This window comes from Acinonyx jubatus, chromosome D1 (assembly GCF_027475565.1).
Source record: "Acinonyx jubatus isolate Ajub_Pintada_27869175 chromosome D1, VMU_Ajub_asm_v1.0, whole genome shotgun sequence".
NCBI lineage: Eukaryota > Metazoa > Chordata > Mammalia > Carnivora > Felidae > Acinonyx > Acinonyx jubatus.
Genome location: NC_069390.1, coordinates 40,476,095 through 40,488,816, shown reverse-complemented (window position 1 = coordinate 40,488,816; position 12,722 = coordinate 40,476,095). Strand labels below are relative to the sequence as shown.

The 12,722-nt window shown below is 37.8% G+C and overlaps 1 protein-coding gene across 6 annotated transcripts in view; it reads right to left on the bottom strand.

Moving 5' to 3' along the window:
* Positions 1-12,722, bottom strand: part of HPS5 (HPS5 biogenesis of lysosomal organelles complex 2 subunit 2) — a 55,625-nt gene that overhangs the window by 36,212 nt on the left and 6,691 nt on the right. For 5 of the 6 annotated variants that reach the window (XM_027073019.2, XM_027073020.2, XM_015085771.3 and 2 more), the window contains exons 3-8: positions 8,178-8,288; positions 7,704-7,768; positions 7,052-7,244; positions 5,570-5,703; positions 1,905-2,117; positions 1,546-1,617 (exon numbers count right to left, since the gene is read on the bottom strand). In XM_027073019.2, coding sequence (XP_026928820.1) covers positions 1,546-1,617; positions 1,905-2,117; positions 5,570-5,703; positions 7,052-7,244; positions 7,704-7,768; positions 8,178-8,288 — 788 coding nt within the window. Of the gene's footprint in view, positions 1-1,545; positions 1,618-1,904; positions 2,118-5,569; positions 5,704-7,051; positions 7,245-7,451; positions 7,582-7,703; positions 7,769-8,177; positions 8,289-12,722 lie in introns of those variants that run through there. The other variant, XM_027073021.2, reaches the window with a different exon arrangement.

Sequence of the window (12,722 nt, the reverse complement as noted above, 5' to 3'; positions counted from 1 at the left end):
TTAATTGAGCTATTACTTGAGAGCTTACTATGTGACTAACACTGTGCCCACAGCAAAGGAGTTGGCAATCTGGTGCTGGGATGGATATTCAAAGTACAGTGAAATAGGGGTGGTGACAGAGGAATGAAAAAGGGTGACAATAGTGCCCAGGAGTAAGTGTCTAATCTAAGCCTGCTGGAAGAGTCTGCAAAGGCTTCAAACTGGCATTAATTATTGCTTAAGCTGAAGAGTAGGCACAGCCAGATCATCATGGGCTTTGTTCGCTATGGCAGAAACTGTAACAGGGGCTTTAAATAGCTTAACTCAAAAGAGTAACTCTACCAGAAGAGCCAAGCAGACCATGGTCTTGCCATTAGAAAACACACCCTTGAGTAAAGGACTTCCTCACATATCACATCACAGTCAGAAGGGTCTATGTGCCAGATGCTATGCCAAGCACTAAGAATAATATAATGAACCAAACAGAAATAAAGCCCTTATAGAACTTACCCTCTAAGAGTAAGACAAACGTAAATGCTGTATGAATATGTAATTAGAAATCGTAAAAAGTACCATAAAGGAAGAGTTTTTAATATGCTTTACCTAATTTTCAGGGAGAATCATGAATTTACTAACGTGATTTATGAATTTATAATTTAATGTGAAATACATCAGTGTAGGCAGTGTGACATATACCTACATTAGTTAGGGGCAATTAGTTCACGTTTCAAAAGTTTTTTTAAAAAATCACATTCTAAGAGCGGTTAGTTAGCCTTTGAAAGAACCCAATCAGCAGTCCCTATAACAGACCACCGTAAAACAATCTCTAAATAACATTCTCTGAATCTGCATTAGAGATCTTAACATGTTAGCTTAAGGGATACTGGAAATAATATCCATTGATGAAATGAGCTCAAGATATACAGACTGGCTAGAAATCATACATTGGCACCCCCATGCTTGAAGAACAAGGTGTAAGAATTGGCAAACCCAGCCTTTAGTGACACTGTGTGCTGCCCCTTAATAAAGGACTTTAGCACCTAATCCAACTGGAAGGCTAGCTGAACCCTGATGTTAGAATACAGCTGAATGTGCAGATCTTTCATGCAAGGTACTTGTCGGAGCACCTAAAGGACAGAAGCTGAAAGTTCACCAAGCTTACAAGAACAAGTTCTACGATTATTTTTGTGCCTACTTGCTAAGAAGCATACATCTGTGTGGTTGACTTCAGTCTGAGACTTGCTTTCATTTTAACCTCCCACCAGGCAGGGGAGGTTATGAAAAGAAAAGAGTACTGACAGTTCTTAGCTCTACTTGTCAGAAGTTCCCTGACAATTATAGACTGTCCAATTGGTTTAGGTCAATTTGAAACAACAAAAAAAGAAGCATACTTCTATGATCTTTTTATTCCTCTTAGAACACGTCATGTAACATAGTCATTTCCTAATTTTCCAAAAATATCTTAGTACAAAAACAACGTTTAAAAACCCACCCGTGAACAAGAAACAAAGAGACAAAGTTAAGTGCTCGTTTTTTTTTTTTGAACGATCAAAAGGAGAAACTTACCTAAGGTGCAAGAGTTTGGGGAAAGACAAAGACTGGGAAGATCCAACTGTATGATCATACTGAGGTTCAGATCTAGGAAGTAAACAGTCTGTTAATGAATTAACCACAACAAAAAAGTATGCTGTTCCCTACATAGGAAAAGTTTTGCAGCATCTGACTCATCTGCCTTTATTCAATCTACTTTAATCGTATCAAAGATAGCTGGTTAAAGGCTTTTTGGTTTCTCTAAATCTTGAGTAAAAATTCGACTTCACTTTTAGAAAGCATAATCTTTAATGCGTCTAGAATATCAGAGATTTCAACCAAACTCCTGCATGTAAATTCCTCAGATAGTCCCTATCAGCAATACAAATCATTACCTTAGAGTAATCACAGGGAGAGGTGGTGACGAGAGGAGTTTCTTAAACTGATGTGTGCTTATAACTTCCCCATCAAAGTTCACTTCCCACATCCTAGAGCCAGGGCGAGCACAATATATTAGGGGTTGCTGGCCTGCAGAACATCTTCCAGGGAAGAAACAAGCTCCATATTCTCCATCTCTTTCCTTGCTTCCGATTTTCCAAAATTTTTCTCTAGTCCCCCCAAAAGAAAAAGCACGTTTACTTATAAAAAAGTCAAAAACAAATGGCACTACTAATGGACATAATAACCCTATGGCCATAATAACCACACCCACAATATCCTCTCTGTATTCATATCAGCAATATATTGGAAAGAACAGCAGCATGGAAAGGTCAAAATAGGGTTTTGGTTCTGATTTGCCATTAACGATTTCTGTAACAGGAAGCAAACCACTTCACGTTAGCGCTCAGTGTATTATCCACAGAATGAGGGGCTCAGAATTCATGTGAAGGCCCCTTTCAAATCTACAAAATGAGTGCTAGCAAACCATTGCATACATCCTTAAATCCTATTATAAAGTGGCTTAAAATCTAACCCAAATCACCTTGCAAAAGGTTCTTTGGACACTCCATGGAAGTTACTAAGCTACCTCTCCAACCCTGTCTTCCAGCCATTCTCCCGCCACAAACACCCAGTAAACTCTTTGCTCTTTCCTCAAAATGCCAAGTCCTTCTGAAACTCTAACTTTGAACATTCTGTTTCCTTATGATTACACGAACTGAATACACAAAAGTGCTTAGTACACTGCCTGGGAACAATGGAAGGTGATAATCTCTTCCTAAAACCTGCTTTACTTAAGTATTCTTCAAGACTTCACCATTCTTCCACAAGAGACTTCCTTGATGCCCGTAAGCTGAATTACATGCTTCCCATGGCACTTACCACCTTATATATGGCAACTGTGTCTCTGAACAATAGATTATGACTTTCCTTAAGACAAAGGCCATTTGTTTCTTTTCTTTAAATTCCCAATGTATAGCACAGTGTCTGACCCACAGAGAGCATTAACTACATTATAGTGCTCCATGCACTCAAACTCTTCTATTAGAGAATGACCTAATATGGCCTCTAGTGTGAATTTACTAGGTGACCTTAGATAATTCAATATCCCTGTACTTATCTGTTTTCATGGGTAAAAAGTCACATCAGCTTTAGTACTATGAAAAACTGTGAGAGCTATGTGTACCACGAGAACATGGATATGAAAGTGCTTTGAAATGTATACAGAGCAATCTAAGAAGTTATGGATTTATTACTTATATTCCTTATTTGGGAAATAAAATATATTTCTTGCTTACTTTATATCTTCTATGGTGCTTAATACAATACTAAGGGTCCAGAAGAGTGCAGTAAATGTTTGTTGATTGAACAAATACAGGCAATTCATTCTTATTTCTATGCTCATTAACCTTGCTTTCTACATTTTCAAATAATATGTAACAGGCACAAGATGAAGTATGTCATATATGTTATCTTAGTTACTACTATCTCTACTATTCTGGATGGGGAAACCAACATTTAGCAAGGTTTAAAAAGTGGCAGAACCAGAATTTGAAACCATATTTCCAGTTTCCATTAGTCAGTGTTCTCTCCACTATACCATAGTTCTTTGTTTCTATTTCTTCTATTTCTTCCCAGGATCCACCTTGCTCATCAATGATATTGACAAAGTAGCCAGTGGCTGGCAAGAGAAGCAAATTCCTATCTATCACTTCCGTTAGTTACTAGGAGCCCCCGTTGTTTTTTTTAATGCTATTTGTTGGGAGGGAATATAAATTGAAACAAACAAAAAAAAATTAAACATAAATGAATTTTTAAAATTATTGTACTATTCATGTCCCCCCAAACTGAATTCTAGCTAAGAGGAAGTGGGCATTTCTAGAATGTGTTATTTTAGCAGCAGAATCTATGTTATTCTCATAACCAACTCTAGCTACATCCCTGTGAAATGGGAAAATGAAGATCAGCAATTCCACTGCACAGAAGGAAAAATAAACCTCTACTTACTTAGGTCTTTTTTTATAAAGTCTATCATATAGCTTTCTACACAGGGCCACTTTGTAAACTTGGAAACCTACAGATGAAGAATAGTTACCAATTTGGTGAAGCTAACAAATACTTCCCCAAAATCTCAAGCGTGGAGTTAATGACCAAAGGTCCAACGTTCAAAGGATGTATGAGGTAACTGTGAGGTTAAGAGCAAGGGCACTGAATCAAGACAGAAAGGTTGTAGTCTCGCCTGTCTCTTCTCAGCTGTGTGATATCAGACAAGCTCCAAGAATGAAAGGGTGGCACTAGGTGATCTCCAGTTCTCCAAATCTAACTTCATCACTGATGTATATAGTCTGAAACAAGTCAGAACCAGATACATCCTCCTTCCCATGAATTTCATGTAAACTGACCACTGCCTCTCTGCTATCCAGCTAGGTTCTCTGATATCACACACCTACCACCTGCTATAACTGGCCTCCTTCCCACGTGCCTTTCCCCATCCAAAAAAATAAATACAAAGTACACCTTCTTCCCAACCTTCCCTCTACCATCCCTGACAGTCAGCAAACACTCCTTCAGACCTTTTGTAATAAACAACTCCTGCTTTCTAAAATAGCAGCCTTCTAACAGATACATGAAGTCCTGGAAATACATAAAGACTTTCCAAGCCTGCATAGTTCTAATGAAATCAATTTCCAAACCCTGATATTCTTTAAGCGCACTTCTTAAAATGATCTAAAACCCCACCTCATTAATGTGACATTTAAGGCTGTCACTCTCACTGTGGAACCAATTTACCAACTCGATCTTCCACAACTCCCCTACTTACACCAGACTGGAAGGTTTTAAAATATGCCCAATTCTTTCTCACTTTTCCACAAGAGACTGTTCCTTCCTGCTAAAATGTCCCTTCCTTCCTGTTTTACTCCAAATTTAGCCTACCAAAATCATCATCAAAATTATTGAAGCTGGCTGGTGGGTTCATGGGGGTTCAACATACAATTCTTTTAGGTATGCTCAAAATTCTCCTTAATAAATAGTTTAAAGAGTGGCTGGTCCTAAAGAATGTGGTAGTGGGGAAAAAAGAACCACCAGTGAAAATTTCCCTTCAGTGAGAATGGCTGAGGAACTTCAGCACAGTCACACATAATATTGATTTCAAGATGTTTCTGTTCTGGTGTTTCACAGCTACCTCCAATACACCTCTTTGCCATTCACTGAACCTTAACTCCACCCTTGAGATTTCAATAAAATAGATATTCACAAAGTTCTTATTCTTCACCCAGTTTTACCCATTAGTAACATTCTACTAAACACACAACAAATCTAAACAACAACAAATTTAATCAAGGAAGACTTCCTGATTCCCCATATCAAAACAGGCCTTTGTTTGGCCTTCCCTCATGACTCTTTGACCACACTTCATGGAGAGTTAAGTGAACATCTGTCTTCGTCGCCCACTGGCTCAGTCTCCTCTATGTCTTTCCTACTCCCTAACATCAGCTTGCACACAGCTGGTTCCTCATTAACATCTGTATTACTGAACTGAGGGGTTTGGACTAAATGACTTCTAAGTCTCCGAAAGTTCTAGAATTCTGCATAACCTATGACCCACAGTTGGTCAATATACCTCTCAGTGTCACACAAGAAGGATCGAGTAAGTGAGGATATAAGTAGTCTTCCATCCAAATAATCTAACTGGACAACACAGGAGTCAACTGTTGTTATTGTCTGAACAGGAAACATCACAAAAGCAGCAGCTGCCTAAAAAAGACATGATAAGGAAAGAAGATTTATCTTTACATATACATGTGATTTACCTTTTAAGTGAAAATAACTTTGGACAGCAAAAGAAAAATTTTTAATGGGTCAAAATTTAATTTGCCTGTTAGGATATCAAAGCTTCACTCATTTAAAGGTTCTGTGAAATAATTTGTTACGTAACTGTAGAAGACAACTCTTAAGACTGTTTCTGGTTATCTAATCTTAGAAATTGGAATAATAAGGTGAAACAAGTTTTGGAACATGTGAGAGAATTTTGTCACACAGAAGACAGTACTTCTTCCTTCGGAAAAAAGACAAATTAGGACTATACTACCTATAACGTTCCAACTATATTTGGGATCAAAAATATGTTAGGAATCAAGTGGCAACTTTGAAGGGTCACCATGACCAAACCAGAAGAATATTCTGATATGTTAATTAAAATAAAATAATTTAGCCAATGGTAGTTAGATTTCTTCTTTTTTGCCAAGATCCTACATGGAAATAAGACAAGTTCCCCACTTTAACAGTCCTGGAGGAGAGGGACTGTAAGAAGTTGGTCTGCTCTGCCTTTTTTTTTTTTAAGTTAGAAAGAGAGAGAGAACACAAGTGAGGAGCGGGCAGAGAGAGAGAGGGAGAAAGAGAAATCCAACCAGGCTCTGTGTTATCAGCACAAGGCCTGATGCGGAGCTCTTATGAACCATGAGATCAAGACCTGAGCGGAAATTAAGTCGGACACTTAACCAGCTGAGCCACCTAGGCACCCCTGGTCTGCTCTGCCTTAATGAGAGACTGGAGCATTCTGTCAGGGTAACCTGATACTCAACCCTTCTACTGCAACAACTTTGGCAGGAAGCCTGGGACCCGTGCAGCTGAGCACAATCCAGGAGGTGCCTTTAAGATTCAGTTCACAGTAAGTTACATCCATTGTAAAAAAAAATATACCTAGACTCATGAGTTTCTTTTAATCAGGGACCAAGAGAATAGGAGCCTGGGCAAGTAGTACCATTTCTATGTTTGTCATTTTATTCACACAACTAATAAAGTGGCATCTTATCTTTATTAACAGTTTAGTAGTAATGCTTTATTTAAGTGCACCATATAGGTAAATTACAGAGTACTGTAATAGACAATGTGCAAATTATTGAAGTTAGCTCACAGAAGCCATCCTGCAACAGTATTAAGCTAAACCAGGCTACACATAAACAGTTCTCCACAAAATTAATAGTGTGGGCTCTAGAGCAGTCCCCCAAGAAAGAGTAGATAAAATTGTGTCCCTCAACTGAAATTCTGTTAAGACAATATCTTCTATCTCACCACATACACAAAGAATTGGACTGGCTCTCACCTTTACTTGTTTAGAAGTGTTGAGTTTGATGGCAGAAACTTTCCCCAAATGATCACCTACAAAAACTCTAAGAATAGCTGTATCCCAACAGAGAGCTGTAACTTTTCGGCCTTTGTGTTCTGAAGACACATAAATTCGTTCTGGTTTCCCACGACGCTCCTGATTTAATTCCCAAATAACTACGAGACCTTGACTGTAAGAATTGAATCACAGAAGCAAATTTTTGGCAAGGGTCAAAAAGGTACAATATATTTGTATCACAATATCAGTTATATCAAATATATATGCAAACTCCTGTTTGTCAAAAAAAGGAAGTAGGAAGTCAAGGTACTAATTTCCTTTCTTTAGTCCACAAATCCAGTACAAGAGAACTTAAGATGTTCTAAATTATCTCTGTTACCTTTCGCTTTTAAGGCCACTGAAATGTTGTTGTGTCATACTGACATTTTCCATAAACCATAGGGTGACCAAATGTCTGTCCTGGTTTGCTGGGAACTGAGAGATTTCCTTAGGACTCAGGACTTTCAGTGCTAAAATTGGGACAGTCATAGATAAACCAGGATGGTTAGCCACCCTAAAAAACACATAACTAGGGCTTGTCAATTTAAAATGTACTTAGAAAAGATCAGATAATTTTAAAGCAGTTTCTTACCTGGTAGCTACAGCAACATAATCATCATCATGTAAACAACAGGCAACCTGAGAAACTGCACCTTCCTAGAACACAAAAGGAAAAATATTAGGCTTCTCAAAAATGGTAATTTTTTTACTTTTTTTTTTTTTACTTTTTTTTTTTCAACGTTTATTTATTTTTGGGACAGAGAGAGACAGAGCATGAACGGGGGAGGGGCAGAGAGAGAGGGAGACACAGAATCGGAAACAGGCTCCAGGCTCTGAGCCATCAGCCCAGAGCCCGACACGGGGCTCGAACTCACGGACTGCGAGATCGTGACCTGGCTGAAGTTGGACGCTTAACCGACTGCGCCACCCAGGCGCCCCATTTTTATTTTTAAATCTCAAGATTTACATTCCTCTTTTACTCCAAATGATTATTCATAATGGAAAAATTGGGATTTATGAAAGATACTCCGAATGGTATGACAGAACTATGATTAATTAAGCTTACCCTGTGTGAAAGAAAAAGCCTGTGCTTCCAGCCTTCCTTCTGAATGAGATTGAGTCCTCCTCCCGAACTGCCCAAAGCCAGCCATTTCCGAGACACAGCTATGCTCATGCACTGAAAACATGTAAACAGACAAGGGTGAGATGATCGTAGTCACATAACTAAATAAAAGAAACTAATAGACATAAATACTAAGATCTGTGTAGCAGGTTCCTCCCCCACCCCACTTCCTGCCCAGCTGGACACCATGTTACGGCACTCAGCTTCTCATTCGAGCACAAGACACAGACAGAACATTGTGGTTTTAAATTTTTAATTAAATCTCAAAATGACTGAATAGGCTCAATTATACAAATGAATAATTTTCCCTTGGCAAAATCCAGTTATCAGATCATTCATCTTTTGTGTAATTTGGCTAAATCATTCCACTGCTGACCACAAAGATGAAAGACCAAGTAAGTCCCCAGGGGATAAAGCAACTGCTTTAACCATTTACTCACTTGAATCACTTCTAGTCCACATAATTAGCACACAAATCACCCACAGCTTTTAGAATGGGTGAGACTATAGAGGACACAGATGCAGGTCACTATGCTGTTAGACCCTCAGCCTGCTAATTCCTTTCCTTATCTACCACAGAAAACAGTGGCCATGCTGTGCCCAACACCCTGTGGCAAAATTTGTTGCTTTGCTGATGAACAGACACTCCCAACCCTCTTTAACCTTGCTTTCCACCACAGAAGCTGGAAAATCTAAATATTCATTTACTCAGTTTTTCCTGAAGCTAGTGAGAGCTATCTGACTAAACTCCAGCTAATAAGACTAAGCCTGCCGGGGTTTCTTAGAAAGGTTTACCTTACCAGGTAAAAGGAAGAGTCAGAAAAAAAGAAAGCCTTTGGGAAACAATCAATATATATATTAATAGTGTGTGCGTGTCTGTGTGTGTGTGTGTGTGTGTGTGTGTGTGTGTATACAAATACATATACACTATATATACATACAGTGACATAATAATAGCAGGGGACTGGAACCCCTGACTTAGATCAATGGACATATCATCCAAATAGAAAATCAACAAGGAAACAGGGGCTTTGACACACTGGAATAGATGAATTTAACAGACATCTTCAGGAAATTCCACCCTAAAACAGCAGAATGCAACATTCTTTTCAAGTGCACACGGAACATTCTCCAGAACAGATTACACATTAGGCCACAAAACAAGTCTCAACAAATTCAAAAAATTGAAGTCATACCATGCATCTTTTCTGACCACAATACTATGAAACTAGAAATCAATCACAAGAAAAAATTTGGAAAGAGCACAATACAGGGAGGTTAAATAACATGCTACTAAACAATGAATGGATCAAACAAGAAATTAAAGAAGAAATTAAAAATTACATGGAAACAAATGAAAATGAAAACACAACAGTCCAAAATCTTTGGGATGCAGCAAAAGAAGTTCCAAGAAGGCAGTTTATAGCAATACAGGCCTACCTCAAGAAGCAGGAAAAATAACCTCACACCTAAAAGAGCTAGAAAAAGAAGAATAAAATTCAAACCCAGGAAAAGGAAGGAAATAATAAAGATCAGAGCAGAAATAAATGATATAGAAACTAAAAAAAAAAATACAGCAGATCAATGAATCCAGGAGCTGGTTCTTTGAGTGTGTGTGTGTGTGTGTGTGTGTGTGTTTAAGAGAGAGAGAGAGAGTGCATGCATGCAAGTGGGGGAGAGAAGAAGGGGGAGAGAGAGAGAGAGACAGAGAGAGAGAGAAGGAGAATCTTAAGCAGGCTCCATGCTCAGCACAGAGCCCAAGGTGGGTCTTGATCCCACAACCCTGGGATCATGACCTGAGCCAAAATCAAGAGTCAGACACTCAAACCAGGGGCTCTCAGGAGCTGGTTCTTTGAAAAGATCAACAAAATTGACAAACCTGTAGCCAGACTCATTAAAAAAAAGAGAGAGAACCCAAGTAAACAAAGCCACTAATGAAAGAGGAAAAATCACAACTAACACCATAGAAATACAAGCAATTATATCAGAATATTATAAAAACCTGTATGTCAACAAATTGGACAACTTGAAAGAAATGGATAAGTTCTTAGAAATGTATAACCTCTCCAAATTAAAGTAGGAGGAAATAGAAAATCTAAAGAGACCAATTACCAGCAAAATAATTAAATCAGTAATAAGAAACTCACAACAAACAAAAAGTCCAGGACCAGATGGCTTCACAGGCAAATTCTGTCAAACATTAAAAAAAAAGAGTTAATACCTATTCTTCTCAAATTGTTCCAAAAAATACAAGAGGAAGAAAAATTTCCAAATTCATTCTATGAAGCCAGTATCACCCTGATACCAAAACCAAATAAAAACACCACAAAAAAAACAAAAACAAAAACAAAAACCTACAGTTCAAAATCTCTCATGAATATCGATGCAAATATCCTCAACAAAATATTAGTAAGCTGAATCCAAGAACACATCAAAAAAATATTATATCTTTATCAAGTGGGACTTAGTCTCAGGATACAAGAATGGTTCAATATTCACAAACAATGTGACACATCACATCAATAAGAGGATAAAACCATATAATCATTTCAACAGATGGAGAAAAAGCATTTGCCAAAGTACAACATCCATTCATCATAAAAACCCTCTGCAAAGTAGGTCTAGAGGGAACATACCTCAACACAATAAGGACCTTATATGAAAAACCCACAGCCAACATCATACTTAATGGTGAAAAACAGAGCTTTCCCCTTAAGGTCAGGAACAAGACAAGGATATCCACTCTCACCACTTTTATTCAACATAATACGGGAAGTCCTAGACACGGCTATTAGACAACATAAAAAAATAGAAGGCATCCAAATTGGTATGAAAAAAGTAAAACTCCCACTATTTGCAGATAACATGTTACTATATAGAGAAAACACTAAAGACACCACCAAAAAACCACTAAAACTGATAAATGAAAACCAGGAGAAATGATAAATGAATGAATAGTAAACTAACAGGATACAAAATCAATGTACAGAAATCTTTTGCATTCCTATACACTAACAATGAAGCAGCAGAAAGTGAAATTAAGAAAACAATCCCATTCACAACTACCCCTAAAACAATAAAATATCTAGGAATAAATTTAACCAAACAGGTGAAAATCCTGTACTCTGAAAACTATATAAAACACTGATGAAAAAAATTCAAGACGATGCAAAGAAATGGAAAGATATTCCATGCTCATGGATTGGCAGAAAATTGTTAAAATGTTTCTACTATTCAAAGCAATCTATAGTTTAAATGCAATCCCTATCAAAACACCAACAGCATTTTTCACAGAACTAGAACAATCCATCCTAAATTTTGCATGGAACCACACAAGGTCTTGAATAGCCAAAGCAATTTTGGAAACACTGGAGGTATGACAAGTTCAGATTTCAAGTTATATTACAAAATGGTAGTAATTAAAACAGTATAGTACTAGCATAAAAATAGACACACAGATCAAGGGAATAGAACAGAAAACCCAGAAATAAAAGCACAATTATATGGTCAATTAATCTTCAACAAAGGAGAAATAAATGGGAAAAAGACACTCTTCAACAAATGGTATTGAGGACTCTAGACAGCAACAGGCAAAGAATGAAACTGGACCACTTTCTTTTACCTACAGAAAAATAAAGTCAAAATGGATTAAAGACGGGCGCCTGGGTGGCTCAGTCGGTTAAGCATCCAACTATTGATTTCAGCTCAGGTCATGATCTCACAGTTCGTGAGTTCAAGCCCTGTGTCAGGCTCTGCTCTAACAGCACAGAGCCTGCTTGGGATTCTTTCACTCTGCCCCTCCCGTGCTCATTCTCTCTCTCAAAAATAAACTTAAAAAAAAAAAAAAAAAAGTCTAACTGAAATCAACCCCTCATGAGTGTTGCTCATATCACTTTGCCTATTACATCCTATTCTTCTGCCTAAAGGCTAGAAAATTACTGGGGTGGGGGAGCAAAAGTATAAGAATGAAATTATTTTGGAATTGGTCATAAGATTTGTTCTTCACTATGTCATTCCTGAGTTTATCAAAAGAACTCAGGGTTTGAGGGAAGCACATACTTTATCCCACACAGCTAATGGCTTTTGCTCTGTTCCCTAAAATGGAGGGTACATCAAACTCCTTGTTCTGTAATGAGCTTAGTATAACTGCAGTGGTCCATGTTGCTTAAAATGCAACATGGTATACTCACTTATACTATTTATATTTAACAAAATACATTACTTCCTTAGGAAAAACAGCAAGATTATTGTGAAGGAAAAAAAAATCTGAACAATCAATATCATGGTTTTCGAGAATGGGAAAGAATTCAAATGATAGCTCAGAAAGTAAATCAAGAAAGAGTTGGGAAGGGAATGCATGTTGGTGCAGCCACTCTGGAAAACAGTATGGAGGTTCCTCAAAAAACTAAAAATAGAACTACCCTACGACCCAGCAATTGCACTACTAGGCATTTATCCACGGGATACAGGTGTGCTGTTTCGAAGGGA